At 36.9% G+C, this 25,831-nt stretch overlaps 1 protein-coding gene across 2 annotated transcripts in view; it reads right to left on the minus strand.

The window, feature by feature from the left end:
- KATNAL1 (katanin catalytic subunit A1 like 1) overlaps window positions 1-25,831 on the minus strand; it is a 93,932-nt gene that overhangs the window by 36,028 nt on the left and 32,073 nt on the right. For both annotated transcript variants that reach the window (XM_025364164.1, XM_025364165.1), the window contains exons 4-5: window positions 13,419-13,587; window positions 44-171 (exon numbers count right to left, since the gene is read on the minus strand). In XM_025364164.1, coding sequence (XP_025219949.1) covers window positions 44-171; window positions 13,419-13,587 — 297 coding nt within the window. The remainder of the gene's footprint in view (window positions 1-43; window positions 172-13,418; window positions 13,588-25,831) is intronic.

A 25,831-nucleotide genomic window follows, 5' to 3' on the forward strand; every position in this document is an offset into this window, starting at 1 on the left:
GTGTTCTCCTCTACTTTAATTCAATAATTTCAAAGACTCTAACCAATGAATGCTAGGATTCCTGGATACAATGTCTCTTTCAAGGGCTTCCACCAGATCCTTATCATAACCAGCACCATCAAATTTTGGCATTTCACCATCACTTGCACCATCTTGCATATTCTTCCTTCCCTGGGGATAAGTATAAAAAAAAGTACTAGTCAGTAACTGGATAATTCAGTTAACATCATTACGCTTTGAAAACATTATAATGCCATCACTTTCTAAATTTTATTATTTTAAGGTAGTATTTTCTGATTACTCAAATGCCATTCTCCTCTATTTAATTCATCAGAAATACATGAACTGGTAAACTTTATTAAAAACTTCAAATCTACATTCTTGCAGGGACAGTTGCAGGTAAGACTAAACATCCTTGCTAGATCCCAAAAGACTGGGAAAGCCTACCTTTGAACTAGTAGATGCAGAAGATTTCCACCACTACTAGAAAACATTTTGAATATTAATGTAGAAGGATCTTTTTAAATGGTATTAAGACCATTAAAGCAATATGCTTTCCCCAAATTCTTCATTTAATAATATAGTTGTTTTAAAAGGAACTATATGCTATGCTTTCTATGGGGTTCTGCCAAGATTTACACAGCTTTGAAAAGCTTTAAATGAAATGTACTTATTTGCCAGAGACAGTCCAACTATGGAAATACTTCAGCAAGCATAGCCAAGTGCCTCCCCAGAGCTTTAGCCCCAGTTACTGCCTACAGTAAAAATGAAACAAGAAAATGGCCAAAATGAGTCAATCTCCTAAACTTCAACCTCAAAAGAGACAAAAGAACAAGACAAACTTCTCTAATCTCACTTCTGAAACAGTCAAAAAAGGCTCAATCATAAGTGCTGTGAGGAAACTAAATGGCTCCTTTGGATAGATGCTCTGGTTCCTTTAAGCCACTAGGTAAGTGACCAAACGGTATTCTGGTACTTCACCCAAAAAAAACACAAATTATTTCTGGGCAGTATGGCAGTAGTATTACATTTATTAGCAAATTTTCAGGAAGATTCTTGCATTCCAGATGACAGATATCAATATTGACACTATTAAAAGGAGTAAATTTTTGGCACCTACACAACAAATACATCAACATACTTAAGCTTAGGCTAGTCACATTTTATAGTACGGACAGGCCAAGGCTACCAAGTCATATGCAAACAACAAATCACTAGGAACATTCTGTAATCATTTTAAAACTATTCTAGAAATGTATCAACAAAGAATACAACAGAAACTGACATATCTGGAGCTTGAGCCTTCATATGGCATTGTAATTTATATTTACATAGTTAAAATTTCATTTTAATATGAATGTCCAAGTGGCCGGAAAGAACTTAATAAATACTACATCAGGAGAAAGAAAAAGCTGCATGCCTATCTGAAAGTAATAGCAGTATCACAGGATTTTTTGCGCATCTTTTACGTGCAACACATGTTATTGTGCATCAGGTTTTAGAGCAGTGAATGAAAATACATTATCTGCCCCCATCAAGCATCTAGTTCAGAGGGGGAAACAAACAACAAGTAAATAAAGCAAAAACACACATAAACTGTGAAGTGCTGTGAAAAAACCTGAGCAGCCAGGATAGATAAAAGGTATTGCACAGAAGAAAGAGGTTGAAGATATGGGCAGAGGTGAGTTTGGATTTCTTCTGGCTCCTATAGAGGATGGGGTAGAGGAGGAGAATCTAAGAAGTAAAAGCCTCTCACTACGCAGAACGAGAAGTGTGTGTATAGGCCAGTTAAATGACCTGCCCGAGAACCCAAGGTTTCTCAGTGGTACACATGAGACTTGAATACAGATCGAGTACCACAAACAAGATTCTGGAAATGTTTTCAAATCAAAATGGTGAGGTTATAAAAAACAGACTTAGGAAAACTAAGATAAATTTGGTCATACCAGGAAATCAGTAAAATGAGTGATGGTTATTCTTCATAGCAAATACTTAAATTAGAATATAGACATCAAATATAAACAGCTAGATTAAACGCAATACCTAAAGGAAACTATTAAAGGCAATAAAGCTAACCTCTCCCAAGATATTATTAAGTGTACATAAATAATACTAAGTGCAATGTCACTGAAATGATCTTACAATTCTTTCCTTAGATTTTCATATGAGTTGACTAACGTCAACATTAGCAAGAATTTGATTTTTAGCATGAAGGGTGATATACTTTTTTTCTCATGAAAGCAAAATATTTCACTTCTTTTTACTAATATCAAAATTTCCCATATCGAGAAAGCTTTGTTACTCATCTTTTATCAGTGTTGGATAATCTTCTATTTGAGGAAAACTAGGCTCAAAGTGACTAACAATTAATGATATAGTCTGCCCTAAAATGCAAATTTTTTTACATTTTACTATGCAACCTCTCACACTGGCAGATTAAGTGAAACATGATCAGTTACTAGCTCTGGGTCTTGCATTTTAAGAGAAATGCTGATAAATTACACTCAGGGAAGGATAATCAAGATGATAAAGGTTTCAAAACCCATGTCATATGGAGGAAGATGAAGGACACTAGAGACATTTAAGCTGAAGAAGTAAATTCTAATGGGGCAATACAACCAACAGGCCTACTAAGTATTATGCCCCCCCCAAAAAAAAAAAACAAAAAAAAAAACAAAGCAAGGGCCAGTAACAAAAGATATAGATTTCAGATCAGCAAAAGAAAGAATTTTCTAACAATGGATTCTGTCCAACAGACGAATCAACTCATTAGGTAGTAAGCTACTACGCATTGGAAATTACTGGCCAATCAGTAATAAAAATCACTGGGTCATAGTCACAGGGATGTCTAAGCTGAATTATAGCTGATCTTTTTCCTGTAAAGCCACTGCCTCTCACTTGCCTAATTTATTCATCTGTTGCCCGATTTCAATGGCTCAAAGAAAGTACAAAGTTTTTTGGAAATCTCATTATTTTTCTGTCTTTCTTTTTTTTATTATTATTACACTTTAAGTTCTAGGATACATGTGCGGAACATGCAGGTTTGTTACATAGGTATACACGTGCCATGGTGGTTTGCTGCACCCATCAACCCATCATCTATATTAGGTATTTCTCCTCATACTATCCTTCCCCTCATCCCCCAGCCCCCAACAGGTCCCAGTGTGTGATGTTCCCCTCCCTGTGTCCACGTGTTCTCATTGTTCAACTCCCACTTATGAGTGAGAATATGCGGTCTTTGGTTTTTTGTTCCTGTGTTAGTTTGCTGAGAATGATGGTTTCCAGTTTCATCCATGTCCCTGCAAAGGACACGAACTCATCCTTTTTTATGGCTGCACAGTATTCCGTGGTATATGTGACACATTTTCTTTATCCAGTCTACCACTGATGGGCATTTGGGTTGGTTCCAAGTCTTTGCTATTGTGAACAGTGCTGTAATAAACACATGTGTGCATGTGTCTTTATAGAATGATTTATAATCCCTTGAGTATATACCCAGTGATGGGATTGCTGGGTGAAATGGTATTTCTGGTTCTAGATCCTTGAGGAATCGCCACACTGTCTTCCACAATGGTTGAACTAATTTATACTCCCACCAACAGTGTAAAAGCGTTCCTATTTCTCCATATCCTTTCCAGCAAACCCTTCAAAAAACCAATGAATCAAGGAGCTGGTTTTTTGAAAAGACTAACAAAAGAGATTGCTAGCCAGATTAATAAAGAAAAGACAGAAGAATCAAATAGACATAATAAAAAATGATAAAAGGGATATCACCACTGATTCCACAGAAATACAAACTACCATCAGAGAATACTATAAACACCTCTTTGCAAATAAACTAGAAAATCTAGAAGAAATGGATAAATTCCTGGACATATACACCCTCCCAAGACTAAACCAAGAAGAAGTCAAATCCCTGAATGGACCAATAATAAGTTCTGAAATCGAGGCAGTAATTAATAGGCTACCAATCAAAAAAAAAAAAAAAAAAGCCAAGGACCAGATGGATTCACAGCCAAATTCTATCAGAGGTACAAAGAGGGGCTTGGTATAATTCCTTCTGAAACCATTCCAAACAATTTTTAAAAAGGGACTCCTCCCTAGCTCATTTTATGAAGCCAGCATCATCCTGATACCAAAATCTGGCAGAGACACAACAAAAAGAGAAAATTTCAGGCCAATATCCCTGATGAACATCAACGCAAAAATTCTCAATAAAGTACTGGCAAACCGAATCCAGCAGTACATCAAAAAGCTTATCCATGACGATCAAGGTGGCTTCATCCCTGGGATGCAACGCTAGTTCAACATACTCAAATCAATAAATGTAATCCATCACATAAACAGAATCAATGACAAAAACCACATGATGATCTCAATACATGCAGAAGGCCTTCGATAAAATTCAACATCCCTTCATGCTAAAAACTCCCAATAAATCAGGTATCGATGGAACATATCTCAAAACAATAAGAGCTATTCATGACAAACCCACAGCCAATATCACACTGAATGGGCAAAAACTGGAAGCATTCCCTTTGAATACTGGCACAAGACAACACAGTATTGGAAGTATTAGAAGTTCTGGCCAGGGCAATCAGGAAAGAGAAAGAAATAAACGGGATTCAAATAGGAAGAGAGGAAGTCAAATTGTCTCTGTTGGCAAATGACACGATTGTATACTTAGAAAACCCTATTGTCTCAGCCCAAAATCTCCTTCAGCTGATAAGCAACTTCAGCAAAGTCTCAGGATACAAAATCAATGTGCAAAAATCACAAGCATTCCTATACACCAATAATAAGAGAGCCAAATCATGAGTGAACTCCCATTCACAACTGCTACAAAGAGAATAAAATACTTAGGAATACAACTTACAAGGGATGTGAAGGACCTCTTCAAGGAGAACTACAAACCACTGCTCAAGGATATAACAGAGGACACAAACTAATGGAAAAAACATTCCATGCTCATGGATAGAAGAATCAATATCATGAAAATGGCAATACTGCCCAACGTAATTTATAGATTCAATGCTATCCTCATCAAGCTACCATTGACTTTCTTCACAGAATTAGGAAAAAAAAAAAAAAAAAAAAAACTTTAAATTTCATATGGAACCAAAAAGAGCCCATATAGCCAAGACGATCCTAAGCAAAAAGAACAAATCTGGAGGCATGACACTACCTGGCTTCAAACTATACTACAAGGCTACAGTAACCAAAACAGCATGGTACTGGTACCAAAACAGATATATAGACCAATGGAACAGAACAGAGGCCTCAGAAATAATGCCACACATCTACAACCATCTGATCTTTGACAAACCTGACAAAAACAAGAAATGGGGAAAGGATTCCCTATTTAATAAATGGTGTTGGGAAAACTGGCTAGCCATATGCAGAAAACTGAAACTGGACCCCTTCCTTACACCTTATACAAAAATTAAGATGGATTAAAAACTTAAACGTAACACCTAAAACCATAAAAACCCTAGAAGAAAACCTAGGCAATAGTATTCAGGACATAGGCATGGGTAAAGACTTCATGACTAAAACACCAAAAGCAATGGCAACAAAAGCCAAAATTGATAAATGGGATCTAATTAGACTAAACAGCTTCTGCACAGCAAAATAAACTATCATCAGAGTGAACAGGCAACCTACAGAATAGGAAAAAATTTTTGCAATCTACCCATCTGACAAAGGGCTAATAATATCCACAATCCAGAAGGAACTTAAACAAATTTACAAGAAAAAAAAACAAATAACCCCATCAAAAAACGGGCAAAGGATATGAACAGACACTTCTCAAAAGAAGATATTTATGCAGCCAACAAAGAAAAAAGCTATCATCACTGGTCATTAGAGAAATGCAAATGAAAACCATGAGATACCATCTCACACCAATTAGAATGGCAATTATTTCTTTTTTTAAAAAAAAGTGATTTTGTATTCTATTTCGTAGCTGTGTTAGTCCCCCACTTGCATGTTACAATTGATAACTAAAACCCATATATTGCCTACTCAATGTGCCAGGTACTGTTCTAAGCACTGGATATATATTAACTCTCTTATTAATCCTAAAAGTCCTATGAGGTAGGTACTTTCATTATTTCCATCTCATAGATGAGAAAACCAAGGCACAGAGAGCGTAAGTAAATTGCCCAAGGACACGCAGCTAGATCCTAGGGAATACAGCTCCAGAATCAGTGCTTTCAACCACTTTGTACTCTAGCATACTGCTGCACACCCCTGGGCTACTCTTACCCCAGCGTGAGAAGCAACACAGGAAAAGTTAGACAAGACTTTTTTAACTTTTCTAATAAACTCTAAGACTTTATTATTTTACAAAGTAAGATAAGTTAATAAATGCAAACAGTGCTTACTAATTTCAGTATCATGCCCTGCATTTGAGTGTTAATACATTTAAATTGAAATTATGAATCCATAGCATTCTGCACACCTATCAATATACATGTTATTTCAACAATATTTGCCAGTACTATGTGCCAAGCACTATTCTAGGCACTGGGGATATCGCAGTGAACCAAACAGAAACCCCTGCCCTCTTGAGGCATATATTATTCAACTTAGGAGGCACAATATATTAATAAGTAAAATATATAGTAAAACAGAGACAGAATAGCAAGTTCAAATGTGTCACAGTCAGCATATACTTCACAAGTCTGAAGAACAACACAGAAATCAACAGAAAGAAATGAGATGAGGGGAGAAAGAAGATGAGGTCAAAGAAGAAATGGATGCCAGACTCTGCAGAGCCATGGAGGCCATTATGAGGACTTGGCATTGAATCTAAGATAGGAAGCCACTGAAAGTTATGAGCAGAAGAAAGACACAATCTGACCTATTAATTTAAGAGGAACTCTCCGGCTCCTTTGATGCCAACAAGCCAGGGACGGTGTGTTCTCTCATGTTTTATTTTACACTTTCTGTAGTATATAGAATGGTTAAAATGAGTGGTAGAGTCTGAGAGAGGATAAGAAAAAACACATACAGCTACTAAGGTCCCACATTTAATCTTACTGTATAAGAAATACCAAATACCACATTAAGTAAGAGCTCACGCACTCCTATTAAGATAGCCTTGAAAGTGGAAAACTTAAGATAGCTCAGTAAGGATATACAAATTCTAAAATCAAGAAGCTAAAGCATTCTCACTTGGCAAGGCTGAAATACAGTAAGACTGTTCAGTCTAAGAAAAATATGTGTATTAGTCTTCTGAATAAGAGGTTAAAATATTTGAACGCAACTCTTCCTATGACCTAAGACCTCATCCCCGTCAAAGACTAAGCTGACATTTGCACAGGAAAAGAAAATCAACAGTGGGTGAGTAAAAAACCAGAATAGCACAAATTTCCACAAATGGGTTTAGAATTCTAAATCACAAGTTTGGTCAAATAGTTACTTGGATATTAAAACTACTTTACTATAATCTAGCACAACAAGGTAAAAAAATAAATAAAAACAAAACCCAGCACTATAAATTAGCTACCACCAGAGACAAAAATGTGTGGAGCAACTTAATATTCAAAGGACAGAATAAGATATTTCTTAAAAACAAGTCATAATGATACAAATAGCCAATGAACATATGAAAAGGCTTTCAACCTCATAAATTATCAGGTAAATACACAACACATGGTAAATATCCTGGGAAAATCACAATGAGATATGATTATGCCTAAAAAAGATGGACAACATCAAGTGTTGCCAAGGATGTGGAGTAACTGAAACTTCCCCTCTGTAGGTAAGAGGGAAAACTTGTATAACCACTTTGGAAACTGGTGTTATTCACTAGTTTAACTTATGCATATCCTATGATCCAGCAGTTCCACTCCTAGGTATAGGCTCACTAGAAATGCACGCATATATATGTCAAAGGATAAGCAGAAAACCATCCAAAGCAGCATTACTCACAACAGTCTCAAGCTAAAAGCAACCCAAATATCCATTAATAAGAAACAGATTTTAACTGTGATATACTACTATATGACAATGAAAATAAACTACAAATATATACAACACCAGGAAATATTCTCACAAATACATGTTGAACAAAGAAAGCTGGACACAAAAGAATACTCACTGTACATAAAGTTCCAAAATAGGCGTAATTAATTTATGGCATTAGAAATCAGAATAATGGTTACCTTTGGGAAAGAGGTAAGTGGCAAAGATTGGGAGGGATCATGAACATGGCTTCTGGGGTGCCAAATGTTCAATTTCTTGACCCCAGAGCTGATGGTTACATTGAATTACAAGGCTTACATGCAGTGAGATGCTGACGCTGTTTCTTACTAGTTTTTAAGTGTCAGCTACTAAATTTTCAGAAATTTTGTGAGCCAGTTGTGACATACAGCCACTAATAAATATTAAATTACACAAACTTTGAATAAGTTATATTTTTAAAAAAGGAAATAAATACTCAAAATTCCTCACATCCTAATTATTTTACTATTACCTATTCTCTTGAGGTTCCATAGCTTATTGTATCTCTATGGTGGAAACACCATACAATGGTAGGCTGCTACCCAAACTCATCTCAAATATGAGTTCAGTGACATGATGTTGAAATCCATCACACAGGTGGTAATTACATCACAGAATTAGCAAATGCTATAAATCAGGGCTTGATTTATTGTTTTCTTGACCGCCTAGATTTAGAAAAGTAATGGGGAAAATGTTAATAATGCAGACTAAACTTAAAAGCATGTCATTTTTGCTGTTACACTGTAAATAGCACAAAAAATCTGATTATTCTTCCAGTATTTGAAAACTGCTGAAGTCATTGATCAATGAGTGAAGCTCTAGCGTGTTTGTTTCACTATCATCTTATTCTTTAATGTGTATACACACATACACCTTTTTTTCATAAAAGTAGTTATTAATATACACCACTGGCTAGATTATCATTATTCATCAAAAAAGTACCATTAAAATTTGTGCACTTTTCTTCAATAAAAATATTTTTATGAAGTCACTGTTCATTTATATAATCAATCAATAGCTCTCAAAAGAATACGTCAATCTAGTTTCGAACATCTCTCCATATCAGATATCCCTAGACTTACTCATGAGAAGGAAAGCCTTCTCATGATAAATGGCCATTTGTTATGTATAATTCAATGAAATACAGTCCTTTAACAACGTTAAAATGAATTCAGAGAATATAATTTACCGTCCTTTAATCTGAATTCTATTTAAAAGCATATATAGCTTCAATCATGAGATAATGGAAGTACTGCTCATTTCACTGAGTTAATTAACCATAAAACTATAATCTTAAAAATACTTGAGAATCAGAGTTTTATAAATTAAGGTTATAAAACAAAAATATTTCTTCTACTACCTGATATTTTACTTTTAGATTATCCTTCTTAAATAAAAAAATCCTTTCGCTACTTCTATGTATATTTCTATTTGACTCTAAGTTTAAACAGCAAGATAATAAAAAATCTGATTTTCCCAGGTGCTATGGTCTAAATGTTTATGTCCTTCCAAAATTCATGTTGGTATCTAAGCCCAAATGTGATGGTATTAGGAGATGGGGTTTTCGGAAGGTGGTTAGGTCAATGAGGTTTCTGCCCTCATGAACAGAATTAGCACCCTAACAAAAGATTCCCAAGGGAGCCTGTTGGCCCTGGGAGCACCCTGTAAGGACACATAAGAAGGTGCCATCTAGAAGGAACAGACCCTCAGCAGATACCACATCTGCTAGTGGCTTGTTCTTAGACTTCTCAGCCTCCAAAACTGTGAGAAATAAATTTCTGTTCCTTCTCAATTACCCAGTCTAAGCTATTTTGCTATAGCAGGAAGAAGAGACCAGATACATTGAAATAAAACTGAAAAAAATATAGCTTAAAAGTTAATTCATTCAGGCCAGGAGCTACATTTCATTAACATTTGTATTTCTAGCACCTAGAATTATTACTGACACAAAATGTGCACTTAATAAGGATGTGTTCAACAAACAGAGTACTAGTTAGACTTATGGCTGACCCTGCAGACCTCAGGGGGGAAAATGATAAAGCCTCAACAACAGATCACTATGCAAAATGATTGTTACTTACTAAAAAACAGCATTTTAAGCTGGGACCTAACCTGAAGCCTGTCAGTAATTTTAAAAAAGAAAGAGAAAAAAGACATAATCACTTTCAGGAAATAAACTGGTACTCTTATAAGAAGATAGTAAGCACTTTCAAATAAGAGGCTGTGCATAATGATTAAAAAACTCAGGTATTACAATTAGACAAGGTTCAAATCCTAGTTCACCATCTGCAGTTAAGACTTCAGTGTCTCAATTTCTTTACACATAAAACAGGAAAAATAATGCTGAGCTCACAGGATTATGCAGGGATCAAATAAACCAATAAATGTAAAAACCTTCAAAGAGGGCTTTTTTTGTAGAAAGCTTCAAAAAGGATAAGTGTGCTCAAGGAAGACTAACATTTGCTACTACTGCCATTATTAGTTGTTCCATCATACAGTTCCCAACACCAAATTAAAAAGCCAAAAATATACCAGGGACCTTAAGCAAGATACCTCTAACTTCTCTTATCCTCACTTTTCTTACATCTATAAAGTTAAGTACATAGTTAGAGTGCTGCAGCAGCTTTCAAAATTCTGACCCAGACATAAAGTAATAAATGCATTCTGGATCATGAGCTGGTGTACATAAACGTATATGAATAAATTTGTATATATTTTATAAATAAATTTTTATCAAAATAATACTGTACTTATTGGCAATAAACTCTGAATTTTCTGTTCTTTTCTAGTTCAATTTTAAAGCTGGTAGCAACACACAAAACTGATCTTAAGAAAAACAAATACAATAAACACTGAGGACTCCCATACCACTGAGGGTACTTCCAAACAACACTAATTTTCCTTCTTTTTTCTGAGACCGAGTTTCGCTCTGTTGCCCAGGCTGGAGTGCAGTGGCAGGATCTCAGCCCAGTGCAACCTCTGCCTCCCAGGTTCAAGCGATTCTCGTATCTCAGCCTCCCAAGTAGCTGGGATTACAGGTATGCACCACCACGCCCAGCTAATTTTTGTGTTTTTAGTAGAGACAGGGTTACACTATGTTGCCCAGGCTGGTCTTGAACTCCTGGGCTCAAGCGATTCACCTGCCTCAGCCTCCCAAAGTGCTGGGATTACAGGCGTGAGCCACTGCCACTGGCCCCAACACTCATTTTCAAATCAGCTTTTAGCAGAAGTAGATAGCTATTAGTTTCACCTAAGCTGCTTCAAATCCTATCGCAGGCTTCAGTGAGTTTTAGGAACTTCAGTATCCTAATGAATATTTGCGTGGTTACGAAAATTGTAACTGCATCAAATGTAACTTTCAAAGGCTAATGAAGTTTGCATGAGTTTGTTTTGAAAAATTATAGTCCCCTCTGTTTCCACAGTGACTCAGAAAATATCTCTTATCTCCAAACAACTGCAGAGTTCTTTTCTTTTCTTACATAAAAGGGTTACTTTCCAGTGACATTCGGAGTACTTACATGTCAATGAAAGAATAAGATTTAGAAAATCATTTGATAACATTATAAATGAAAGACAATTTATAATTTCCAGAAAAAAAAAAATGTATTTGACATTCAAAAAATGCTGCTTATTTTGTTCTTTGCTTAAGAGTCACATTTAAAAACCAACATTTAATTGTTCTGGATCTCTTTTGTTAAATCCAATCCAACTTTTCATCTAGCTCGGTAAGTGGGGATACTACATAACATGAAAAATCTGAAGGTTAAACAGGAAAAAGAAGCGTGACTTCACAAATTCCATTCTTCTAGTCTTCATCTCTTACTGTGAGATCTTAGCAAGTTTTAGCCCTCTGTACCACACCTTCTTCATCAGTAAAGTGGGGACAGTAAGACACCTACTTCACAGGATTGTTTCATAAATTACTTTTTAATCACTCTGAACAGTGCCTAGCAAAGCAGCATCCAGTAAACCATGACCATGGTTCCTCTCTTCTGTAAATTCAAAACTGGAAGTTCCTTATCCTGTTCTAAAGGTTTATCTAAAAGCTGCTGGCAAACGGGGTTGGATTTCAGCCCCTACTGTATTCTCCATAATGCAAACCAATGCATTTTTATGCAATGCATAAAAATGAAGAAAAGAAACAAAAACAACATTTAAGATACAGCGTTTCAAGTACCCATTTATATGGCTTTTGATAATGGGGAGAACAAATTCAAAGTTAATGTATTTATTACTACCCTTTGCTAATCCCAAAAAGGATCTGAAATAGAATCACTTGCTATTTTCATGGCATAAAAGCTCCCACAAATTACAAACATTAAAAAAATCTAATTCCATTTTCAGTGTCCTATTGAGGCAGGGAGGTAGAATATGTCTTTGAATTATCTCAGAAATACTCAGAAAACACCAATTTTATTCTATCATGGTCTATGTATTATGGATATAAGACCTAGGAAGTTGGTCTAGAGTCCTTATCTACAGATCAAAATTACATGTAATAAAAATATTCAAATACAGTTTTGATGGATAACCACTTTTTATTAGATATGTCTTTATTATACATATCATGGTCTGAATGTGATGACAGATCCTGACTCTCTAACTAGTAAAAAAACTTCTTTGTGGCAATTCAATTACATTATCATTCATTTATGACATCACAGTAGAAATGGGAAATACTATCACTTAAAATTTTTTTCTCTTTTTACTGAAATTAAGGCCTAAGAGACACATCAGATCATCCTGGCTATCTCCTTCCTCTGTAAGATGATCTTCAACCCACTGTCCTAAGTCCTCTGTAAGATTATCTTCAACCCACTGTCCTAAGTCCATTTTAAGGGAAGTACACAATTTCCACCCAGTACCATGTTTATTCACCAATCAATTTCCTAAATAACTAAATGTGCACAATGAACCCTAAGCAAGGGGAATTTTCTCAAGGCAAAAAAAAAAAAAAAAAAAATCTTGTTCTACGATAATCTACAGATACATCAAAGATACTTGTTTTTGGCAGTAGTAAATCATATCCCTCATCTTATTCTGTGAACATATATATCTACTTTCTTGTCTTTCCCCATAACTGGTTTCACTTATTGCTCATTTCTATTCAGAATACTTATTAAAATATTTTTCAAAAAAGTTTTAAAGCTGTATTTTTTCTTACAAGGGATCCATTGCACTAAATATTTTTATACTTGTATGTGTATATATATATTTACTATGCCTCTGAGGTCATTTGCATTGCAGCGTGGCCTTCAAAACACAAAGACTACTTAGGCTTTGAATGAGACTTGTTTCTAACTTTTCCCCGTCAAAACCAGAGGATCCTGAAAAGCCAACACAAATCGTAACATCCACCAAAAGTCCTGGGCTTCAAGCGAGTGAATTACAGAAAGACAGCGTCTTGCCTTGTCATCTCTCCCTCTTGCTCTACAGTCCTTGTCCCTACTTGTAGAAGGCTTTTCACTCTTTGATATAGGATGTGCTCGGCCTACGGGTCCCCGGGCTCCTACTCCTGCCATTTCTTTCCTCAGAGGTCTTACTTCTCGATTAGGACGCCTGATCTGAGGTGGAGCTCTGACAAAAAAAAAAAAAAAATTAAAATTAAAATTAATCAAAGGCAAAAGTATCTCAATACTACCTTAGTCAATAAAATTGTTAAATCAAAAAGTCCGAAATCTAATTTTTTCACCTTTGGCCAATTCACGGCCACAACTATAGGCTGGTTTTCCCAAATTCTTTTTTCTAAAATATACTGGCTGATACAATTATTAAATACACAAATGACACACAGCAGCAATTATTCTGTCAAAAGTTAACTATTAATCACCAATAGAGGGCAACACAGACTATCCCCATCTAACAATCTTAACAACGTAATGGAAAGGCAGTAATTTTATTCATTACTGTCCTAAACCAAGAATAAGTAACTTTTTTTAGAAAAAAGCATTAAAAGCTGTAAGGATAGGAATTCTAAATAAGTCTATTTGTACATTTTAATAATTTCTGTTTGACGACCAAGATGATTTTCTCTGCTTCTATAATGGAAAATGAAACATTTCACTCATCAAATTACAAATGGCAGAGCTAACAATGAAATCTTTAAGTAATTTATGTCTAAAAATATTCATGTTTTGAGAATGTCTAAAAATTACAGAATCATTCAAATTATACAGTCCTCCAAATGTGATTAAAAATTTTAATACATATATGCATTCAAAATAGCATATTTTGTTTCATCACCGTGGAACTTCTCTCCTGCAAACAGTGAAGTTTTGAGGCTTCTCAGCACAGTTTTTGTCTCTTTTTGGTTCTTGGGAAAGGGACTCTATCACTTCGTGTCTCATCTTAGTTCTCTCTTGAAATGTCTCTACCTCTGTATTCCTACCTTTTCTCTCTCTACAGCTATGTATGTATCTATAGCCCTCCAGATCCCATATGTGTATTCCATTTTTAACCACATGCCATATCTATTATTATCCCCTTTCCAGCCTCACACTTACAATTCACCTAACTCATCATGGAGTTCCGTTCCTCTTATCAGAAAAGGTGACACATATGCATAATTCAAAGATAGGAAAATGGATAAAAAGCCATGACGGTTGCAAACGAAAGGCCAAAACGGTAAGAAAAAGAAAAAAAAGAAAAAAAATGTGTTAACATGTTGCAAATCTGACATAGCATATTTAGATGCTGGAATTAGAGTACATCATGAAATTGCTATAAGGCTGGTGAAAACCGTGTCTGTCTATGAGGTTACCATACACTGACATCTTAATCCTTAGGGTTCAGTCCAGTTAAACAAGTATTTACTAAGGCACCCATTAGGAGGTATATGGCCTCTACCACTCTGACCCTAGGAGGAGACAAAGACAAGGAACCTTGTGAAAGAAATCCACAGGAAAGGAACTACAGAATAGTGCATGGTAACGGCTATGAGGCATTTTGAAATTTAAAGTATTATTACATTATTGTCTTTAGGACATTGGCAGTCTTTTAAGCATTCTGCCTATAAAATAAAAATGTGGTGAGTCTGGTAAATAAAAAACTGTAATTGTTAAATTGCTCTATTTCTAGTATTTCGATGTGACCACTGTGTTTTTTTGTTTGTTTTTGATGAAGGGGTAGAAAGTACTAGAGTACAACTTTACTTTTATTTGTATATACTTGTGTACACATAAATGTCTTTCCTGAATCAGATTTATGGGTATGGCCAAAGACAGTAAAATGAGACCAACAATCTTTTCCACACAGGATTTGCATCAAGTCTGCTCTTCTGTGAGCGGCTTCACCTGCTGTTTAAACAGTCTGTTTTCTTTGTGGTCCTGCTTTTCAGACTCAACAGCTAGCCAGAGCCTCCGCTCACCAACAGCAAGCCCGTCCCTCCCAGCTGGATGGCAGCTGCTCGGGCGGCTGGGCCCGCTCTGCAGGACCTCATTGCTCAGGGTGCACCGCAGCAGGCCTCAGACAACACTCCTTCTGCCTCCTCAGCGTGTGCTTTCCCCACCTCAGCTTGCAATTCAACGACCGCCTAGGAGTCCTGCTGTAGTCCATTCTCCACACACATCCTGCTCAGTAAAGCTGTACTGTGGAAGAATTGGTTCAAAACTCTTACACCGGCTGCATTCTGGGTGTTCGCCATTACTGACCTTGTCCTGCCACTCAATATTCTGATGGGCTCCTAAATGGTCTGAGTGAAACTGCTCAAGAAGCCAGATGTGTTGTCTGTGGCAGGGCCCCTGTCCACAGGAAGTGTGCCTCTGCTTTGTAAGTCTTCAGTTCCATCTCACTGCAATGGGATATTACATTTGTAACAGACTCTGTGGACTTCCCAAAGGACATCCTTGATTCTGTTCTGTACTTCTTTGTCCACTAGCGCATCACTGCACAATGTCATGCTTCAATTTAAGGACTCAGTGACAGCTTCCAGGCTGTGTAAACAATAAAGGTCTCAAGGCTTCTTTTACTAGTCTCTCTTTAAAAAGAGACTTTGGTAGGATTACATAGTGTCCTTGACCGCTGCACTAATGGTCAAACAGACTGACACTGTACTAGCTTATAGCACTTCATATTTACAGAATAACAGGTGAAACACAAAAGTATCTATACTGGGCTCAATTCTCCTATTTGAGATTTCCCTATAGGAATAAGAAAGATGCCTTATTCTATCACATGCAAATAAGCCTCATCTCCTTTGAAATCCAGTACTTCCTCCTTCTAAGCTACATTAAGTATCAATATTATATGTACATGTTCTTATTGGTACTGCTTTATATAGTCCAGATACAAGTCCTCTGTCACATACATGCTTTGCAAATATCTTCTCCCAGTGTATGATTTGCTTTTTTCTTTATTTTTGCATTTTATTTTCAACTTTTATTTTAGATTCAGGGACACATGTACAGGTGCAAGTCTGTTACAAAGGCATTTTACTTCTCTTAATGGTATCTTTCTTGATAAAGAGAAGGTCATAATTCTAGGAGTCCAATTTATCAATATTTTATATTTAATGTTTTAGTGGCCAGTTTAATAAATCTTTGCCTACCCCGAGATCATGATGATATCCCTCCCATGTTTCCTTCTAGAAGTTTTACTTTATTACTTTTAATATTTTAGGTATTGATTATTTTATATTAATTTTTGTATGATGTGAGGTGGGGAAGGAAAGTATCTTGATTTTTTTTCACCCAAATGGATAATCAATTACCCCAGAAGCATTTACTGATGCGACCCACCTTTTTCTACTAAATTTCAGTGGTGTCTTCACAAACCAAGTGACTCTTCAGAATTTAATCATTAAGGATAGCTTCTGGTTCTAAAAAGGACTTTAGAAGTTTTAAATTATTTGCTATCAGATTATAAACAAATATTATAAGTAGGAACCTTTAAAATATTATTAATTCTTTCAACAAATAGCTAAATCTTACTGAATGTAAGGTACTATGCTATACAATGTAAAAGGCTGTATTAAGGGTTGGACGCAGTGGCTCACACTTGTAATCCCAGCACTCTGGGAGGCCGAGACAGGCAGATCACTTCAACTCAGGAGTTCCAGACCAGTCAGGCCAACATGGCGAAACCCTTTCTCTACTAAAAATACAAAAATCAGTTGTACATGGTGGTGGGCAACTGTAATCCCAGCTACTCGGGAGGCTAAAGTAGGAGGATCACTTGAACCTGAGAGGCGAAGGTTGCAGTGAGTTGAGATCGTGCCACTGCATTCCAGCCTGGACCACAGAGCAAGGCTCCATCTCAAAGAAAAAAAAAAGTATGCCCTCATTATCTAAGCAAATCAATTACATTCAGAAATATATGGAGCACCACACACAATGGTATGATACAAGTTGATATGAGTTGTTTTTTATCAAGGGTGCTTTTTGTGCAGAGAATACTCTTCAGAGGCTTACTTTGATTTTTAAAATATTCAATTTATTAAATTTAAAAATGCAAAAAGTCAGTTTTTCCTTAAAGCTTTCAGATTCAGCTACAATTTTTTTCTATGTATGAGTCTAGCAGATTTTAGAAGTCACTTTTAAGAGATTTTTTTTTTTTTCCCTAAATCAGTCTCTCGGCCAGGAGTGGTGGCTCACACCTGTAATCCCAGCACTTTGGGAGGCTGAGGCAGGCGGATCACCTGAGGTCAGGAGTTCGAGACCAGCCTGCCCAACATGGTGAAACCCTGTCTCCGCTAAAAATACAAAAAATTAGCCAGGCATGGTGGTAAGCGCCTGTAATCCCAGCTACTTGGGAAGCTGGGGCAGGAAAATCACTTGAATCCAGGAGGTGGAGGTTACCGTGAGCTGAGATCATACCACTGCACTCCAGCCTGGGCAACATGAGCGAAACTCTATCTCAAAAAAAAAAAAGTCTCACTTACTCTGCTGCCCAGGCTGGAGTCCTGTGGCACAATCTCAGCTCACTGCAACCTCTGCCTCCCAGGTTCAAGTGATTCTCCTGCCTCAGCTGGGATTATAGGCATGTGCCACCATGCCCAGTTACTTTTTGTATTTTTGTGGAGACTGGGTTTCACCATGTGGGCCAGGTTGGTCTTGAACTCCTGTCCTCAAGTGATCTGCCCACCTCGGCCTCCCAAAGTGCTGGGATCACAGGGGTGAGCCACTGCACCTGGCCCACTTTTAAGAGAGTTTAAAATAATGCTTGGTCCCATTTACAAACCTCGCTAGTAAAATGCCACCAGAATTTTGTAACCAACATTTATAAATTTAATATATTTTCTTCTTAGTTCTTGTCTTAGTAAAGCATAATTTACATATAATTACCTTTATAAACTTATAATAAATCAAGTTTACAAATAAAATATTAAATTTCTCCTAAGAGTTCCAATAAAGTACTTAACATACATTTTCATGTACGAAAAAAATCACGAGTCTAAATTATTCCATAATACATTTAAAGTGGAATTGCATACATGTCACCCTCATTAGCCTATTTTCTTAAATATTCCAAGTACATAAAAAATAAATATGCAAATATATACATATCCTTAAACAGAAAAACATTATTACCATAGTTTTCATCCTCTTAGACATATCTAGTTTTAATTTTAAATTTTCCTGGAGTTAAAAGCTCTGCTTAACTACTACAGAAAACACTTATCCAACTTAACCAAGGTAATAGTAAACCAGAAATTTCAGATGGTTTAAGATCTGGAGCTACAGACATACTTCTCACACCAAAAATTATACAATCCCATTTAATAGGCTGGGAGTTGGATTCCTAGCATTTTGATGTTACCCACAACAGTTATTCAAGCTGGGATACTGAGTGGATTCTTGTCAGTGTTTCTGATGAGCCATACTAAAATCTTATTTAAAGTTGCTAAGCCATTCATTCAATCATTTCAAGAGTGAGGCAAGGGGTGTGAAAACTACTAAACCTTTCACTAATGATGGAATTCCATCACTCCCAGGCAAGTTAATCACTGCTTGTATTTTGGTTTTCTTTGGCTCTACAGATAAGTCATTGCCTTTACCATTAAATTCTAAAAATCTTTGAACTTGAAAAACCTAAGATATTTAATTTATTTTTTGCCTAATTCTAAAGACTTTAAAACTTGACAAACAATGGTATTTTTTCATATTATCAGGACTATACAACTTCTACTCTACAGATAATAAAATAGTATCAGGTGAAGTTTAAAAAAATTCTCACAGGTCTTTGTCCAGTTTATTGTCAACTTCTGAGATTATTCTACTGATTTATAAAACCAAGTGGATATTAAAAGCATGTGACATACTACCAGCATTCACTAAGCCTATAATTTAGCTGAATGTACATACATATTTTACAATTATACTAGACATCACTTTCTGTTCACATAAACCCTATAACTAAAACCTTGCTGAAGAAGACTTCTCAACTCAAATATAAACAAGTCACAAAAAAAACCCAACAAGCTGTAAGATAAGCCCCTCGAGAACTGATAATAGAACTACAAAAATAATATGTAGTGACGACAAAAATAAATAAGCTGAAAACCTTCCCACAATAAAACATGTAGGAATTCTAGGTAAAATGTAACCAATATCCTTTTATATACATAGCTGACCTTACCATAAGGTAAGTGAAATACCTAATAGCCAAGAAAGAGAGAGAGAGAAACAGAAGCACATGAGCTGAAGACATGGCAGTCCGTCAGTGTTTTGGGCCTCAGATATCTGAGGGCTTGAGATTTATTGACCACAAGTGAGATCTGAGACAGGGTTATAGCCCCACACTAGTCAAAGTTGAACTGAGACTACCACATAAAGCCAGGATCCTCAAAGGACAGCCACTTTGGTAAAAAGGTAGAATTTTAAAGACAGAAGAAATGAGTACATTTTTCTACTTGGGTCTATGTTCTACATTTGTGAAGTGAAACAAAAGTACCCCCTAGATATAGCAGCAAAGGACCCATCCTCATGTGATTTGTGACTCAATTTTACACTACCTTAAGCAGAGAAAGTGGGCCTAAAGGTGGGCCTAGGCAGGTAACATCCCTAAGGCACCAGGCTGAAGCAGACCCAGACGTCTCAGGAGTGACACCTTCTTCCAAACAAGCCACATATTGAAATGACTTGTTAAACCCTTGCTGAAGAAAAGTTCTCAACTTTACCGCACACGAGGCTCACCAGAAGTAACATAAAGCAAGATGACTCTCAACAACTTTGATAAGGGAACTGCCAGCTATAGGCTACAAAATAAGTATGTTTAATATGATTAGAAGCATTTAAAAATTTGAGCAAAAGATGCACAAATCTTAAGTATAAATAAAAATAAATCTACACTTAAATAATTCACAGTGACACTGTTTAATACAAAGACGAAAAAAAAAAAACCTTAAAACCAACGAGAAAAAAAGTTACCTATAAACAAACAACACACAGACTGGTAATACACACCAGGAGACAAAAAACTATTACTAATGTCACCTTCAAAGCACAGAGACTAACTACCAAACTAGTATTTTATATTAAAACATCATGAAAGAGTGATAGGAAAATACAGATATTTTGAGAAAAGAACTATTAGTTTACCACTAATAGAGACCTTGGCTGTAAAAACTACTAAATATTCTTCAGCAAAGATGAAACTGAATCTAGAAATAGTGAAATGCAAGAAATGGTAAACAAAACCATTGGCAAACGCATGAATAAACCTAAATAAGTATTTTATTTACTCATTCTTTCAACAAATATTTATGGAATACTTACACTGTGGCAGGCAACATTCTTGGTGCGGAGGGTAAAGCAGCAAACCAATAAAAGGCCCTGACCTTACAAAGCTTACAATCTAGCAGGGACGGTAACACACACATAATATAATACAATATATAATATAATAATATCAGATGACAATGAGTACTATAAAGAAAAATAAAGCTGAGTAAGGGAACAAGAGTGGTGACAGTGAAGGGTAAATATTTAAAACAGGGTGGTCAGGGTAGGACTCTCTATGTGCCATTTGAACAAATGAGGTGAGGGCATTTGCCATGTGAACATCAAGTGGGGTGGAACTAAGGGATAGGCAATGAAAATGGCAACCACATCTTGAGCTCTTCCTCTGTGTCCGGATGTTCTTCACACTTTACATGCGTTAAATCATTTAATTCTCATAATAACCCTACGAAGTAATTTTCATGTTGATCCCCAACTTACAGAGGAAGAAAATGAGGGACAGGTTGAATGATTTGTCCTCGGAGAAGCCATGTGGTAGGGCTAGGAGAAGAACCTGCTCTTGCACTGCTATAAAGAAATACCTGAGACTGGGTAATTTACAAAGAAAAGAGGTGTAAACTGGTTCGCAGTTCAGTAGGCTGTACAGGAAGCTGGCATCTGCTCACCTTCTGGAGGGGCCTCAGGAAACTTATAATCATGGCAGAAAGTGAAAGGGGAGCAGACACATCACATGGCCAGAGTGGGGGGTGGGGGGAGGTGGAAGGGGCAGTGCTACACACTTTTTAACAACCAGATCTCTTGAGAGCTCTATCATGAGAACAGCACCAAAGGGGCAAATCCGCCCCCATGATGTAACCACCTTCCACCAGGCCCCTTCACCAACATTAGGGATTACAATTCAACATGAGATGTGGGCAGGGACATAGATCCAAACTGTATCTAGCCTGGTGAATGGTCAAGTTCTGTGCAAAGGAAACATGAGCTCCTGGAGGGTAAGGACCTTCTTTCTACTGCTCTTTGGCTCCATAGGGCTCACAAAGCTAAGGACTAGGGAGCAACAAGTGGAAGAGATAAGAGAAAGAGGCTGCAGTCAGAATAAAAGAGGAAAAAAACAGAATTGTGTAATGTCACAGAAGCCTTAGGAGGGAAAAGAGAGTTCCAAAGAAGATGGTCAACATGATATCAAGTATTATGAAAGTAAAACAATGTAAGTCCAGAGAACAGACATTTTCATTATTAAGTGAGGAAGTTATTTGGTATTTTCAAGAATTCAGTCCCAATACTGCAATGACTGAAGAGCAGCAGGATTTCTTATAATTAAGAAAAAAGGGGCTGGGCGTGGTGGCTCAGGTCTTTAATCCCAGCACTTTGGGAGGCCGAGGCAGGCAGATCACGAGGTCAGGAGTTCAAGATCAGCCTGACCAACACGGTGAAACCCTGTCTCTACTAAAACTCCAAAAATTAGCCAGGCATGGTGGCTCAAGTCTCTAATTCCAGCTACTCAGGAGGCTGAGGCAGGAGAATCGCTTGAACCCAGGAGGCGGAGGTTGCAATGAGCTGATATCTCGCCACTGCACTCCAGCCTGAGCGACAGAGCAAGACTTGGTCTCAAAAAAAAGAAAAAGAAAAAGAAAAAAGGGGCACTGAAGGGCAACAGATGTATACTACACATTAAACAGCAGTTTGCAAGGAGGAGGGGAAAATGACAGTCACCAACATGCAGCAAGGCAAAGATCTTTTCAACAAAAATGTAAAAGTAATTGTTATGGCTCCATTCTGACTTACCACTATCTTGCTCCCACTACTTAATCTTTAATGAATTATAATTTCTATCTTTCAGTTGCCTTTTCTGTAACATTAAAAAAAGACAGAAATGCCAAGTTTTTAAGCACTTATTGTATTACATACCTAGAACTGGAGAATGGAAATTTAAGAGTGACCACTGAGTTCTAAAAAATAATACAAATGCTCCCTAGAGAAAACTTACATAAAAGGAACAAAAAAAAATAAAATAACCAAATGGAATGTCCTCCCACCCTTGGAACACATTAGATCAGAATTTAGACCCTGAAAAACACACTCTGTTCTCAATCTCAGATAGTCTTGCTTGCATTTTTCTCCTTGCTGAAATGATTGCACAAGCGCTCACATCTCTATCTGCCCACCTCTCTACAACCACACCCTTACATGCCCCTGCCTCCCTGCTGTGACTCTGAGCCAGCTGCCCATGCACTCCCTGTACATGTGCATTAGATCTCATCTCCTCCTGTCACCTAACGGCACTGCTCCAGTAGTTGTCCATCTAGCCCACGCATCATCAACTTTCTACCGCAGCGTTCCCACCAGCATACAAACCTCCTGTTATTCCTTTCTCTCTAAAACAACAAACCTCAACGACTTGCCTTCCCCAACTGGCACTCACTTTCCTGGCTCCCTTTTTCAGCAAGACTCATTGAGGGAACTGTGCATACTTATCGTCTTCGGCTCCTCGCTCTGCATTCTTTGAACCCATTCCATCATTCTCTACCATTTCACCAAAACTGTGCATCAAGGCCACCAGTGATCTCCTGCTGCTACATCAATGCCAGTTCTCAATCCTTATCCTATCTGACCTACACGCATTTGATAGCGTAACTTAGAATCTTTAAGCCTCAGTGTCTTCTTCTGAAAAACAGGGATGATAATAATAGTACCTATTTTAAGGATGGTTACGAAGATTTAAAAAGTAACCATGTAAAAGCACAATACCTGGTTCACAGTTAAGAACTCACTAAATGTCAGTTATTAGTGTGCTTAATCAGCCCTGCTACCCACGTTCCACTCAGTCTAAAAATAAGAGTCCATCCCATACCTCAGAAACAGAATTTCAGAAGATAATAAGACTCCAGAATTGTAAGAAAATGAGTATAATCTCAATCTGCCAATAGTATTAGGCAAATAACCTATTCCATCATACAAAGTATGACCTTAAAATTTCTTTGTCATTAGTTGCTGATGATTCTGAAATAACTACACGAATCCCAATCTCGCTCAAAGTCTGGTTCTCATTTCTAACTCCTATTCAACAGCTTGATGTAGATATTATCTGCTCCAATTTTTCTCTCATTCTCTGTATCTCATTAATCACCAAATCTAGTCCATTCTAACTCTGTAATGGCTTTCACACCCATCTACAAAATCATAAGCCTGAGAGAGCAGGGAACATGTCTGTTTCGGCATCCCACCATATGTGGGACAGCACCAGGCACAGTACTAGGCATACTAGAGGCCAGCATCCTACAAAGCAATCTCACTTCAATATACGTTTTACAGAAGGGAAAATGAGGTATAGAGAAAGGAACTTGCAGGATCACTCAATTAGTAGTGGAACTGATAGAAAAACTTGCACCCCAACCTTCTAACCCCAGGAAAATAACTGAGCCAGAGCCTGGGTGAAATACCTGTATGCAGGAATGATAGTTTATTCTCTATCAGTACTTGACTTTGACCTTAACTGATCTTTTTCAATGCAAATTGGGATATAAAACACCGTCAGTTACTTAATCTCTCTGAGTACCCAAAGAAACATAAGACAACAACTTTAATACCAAGTCAATAAAAATTTCCTCTTTGCTGATTTTCTACTGAATAGCACTAATTTGATCCAAAAAAAAAAAAATCAATCTTCCTATCTATATGTTTACAGAAACACAGTATACCATTCCCCTTGGTTCTTGAGAAGGCCTATTAAAGTTTTAGTGCGTCTATATAGAAGAAATAAAATGATTAATTTCAGGCTTGTGTATCCTATTCTTACTGCTCTCTCTCCCAAAAGATGCAACTTTGAAAGACCTACCACTTGGAATAAATTGGTACTATATAGCTATTATAAAGAACAGTATGGAGAGTCTTCAAAAAATTAAATAGAACTAACTTATGATCCAGCAATCCCACTTCTGAGCATACAGCCAAAGAAAATGAAATCAGTGTGTCAGATCTCTGCACTCTCATGTTCATTTCAGCATTACTGGTAATAGCTAAGATATGGAAACAAACTAAAAATACATTGACAGATGAATGGATAAAGAAAATGTGTGCATATATGTTGGGGGCAGGGTGTGTGTACACATACACACACACATACGGACACACACACACACACACACAAAGAAAGAAAAATATTATTCGACCTTAAGAGAGGGAAATCCTCCCATTTCCTTGTGGCAGGTGAAATAGGCCAGATGCAGAAAGACAAATACGACATGATCTGACTGTGTTAGTCTGTTTTTTTGTTTTTGTTTTTGTTTTGCATTGTTTTAAAGAAATACTTGAGGATGGGTAATTTATAAATAGAGGTGTACTTGACTCATGGTTCTGCAGGCTGTACAAGCATGACACCAACATCTGCTTGGCTTATGGTGAGGCCTCAGGAAGCTTACAATCATGGCAGAAGGCAAAGGGGGAAGCCAGCATATCACAAGGCGAAAGAGTGAGCAAGAAGGGTTGCAGGGGGCAGTGCTACACTCTTGTAAACAATCAGATCTCATGTGAACTGAGCAAGAACTCACTCATTACCAAGGAAATGGTACTAAGCCGTTCATGAGGAATCTGTCCCCATGATCCTGTACCTCCCACCAGGCCCCATCTCCAACCATGGAGGTCACGTTTCAACAAGGGATTTGAATGGGACAAGCATCCAAACCATATTACTCACTTATATGTGGAATATAAAAAGAGTCAAACTCCTAGAAAGAGTGGTTATTACCAGGGGCTAGGGGAGAAGAAAATGAGGTGATATTGGTCAAAGAGTACAAAGTTTCAGTCATGCACGGTAAGTTCTGGATATCTTATGTACAGCAAGGTGACTACAGTTAACAATACTGTATACTTGAATCTGCTAAGACGGTAGATCTTAAGTGTTCTCACCATAAAATGAAAACGAAAAACAAAATAAATGTGAGGTAACTGATATGCTAATTAGCTTATTGTGATAAGTACTTCAAAACACATATATATATCAAATAATCAACCTGTATACCTTAAATATGTACAATTTTTAATTGTTATTTATACCTCAATAAAGTTGGGGGGAAAAGGACCTACCATACTTATTTTTTAAGCTAAATGAAGAATAGTTTATTGAATATATACCATGTTGAATACTG

Source organism: Theropithecus gelada, chromosome 17 (assembly GCF_003255815.1).
Source record: "Theropithecus gelada isolate Dixy chromosome 17, Tgel_1.0, whole genome shotgun sequence".
Classification (NCBI taxonomy): domain Eukaryota; kingdom Metazoa; phylum Chordata; class Mammalia; order Primates; family Cercopithecidae; genus Theropithecus; species Theropithecus gelada.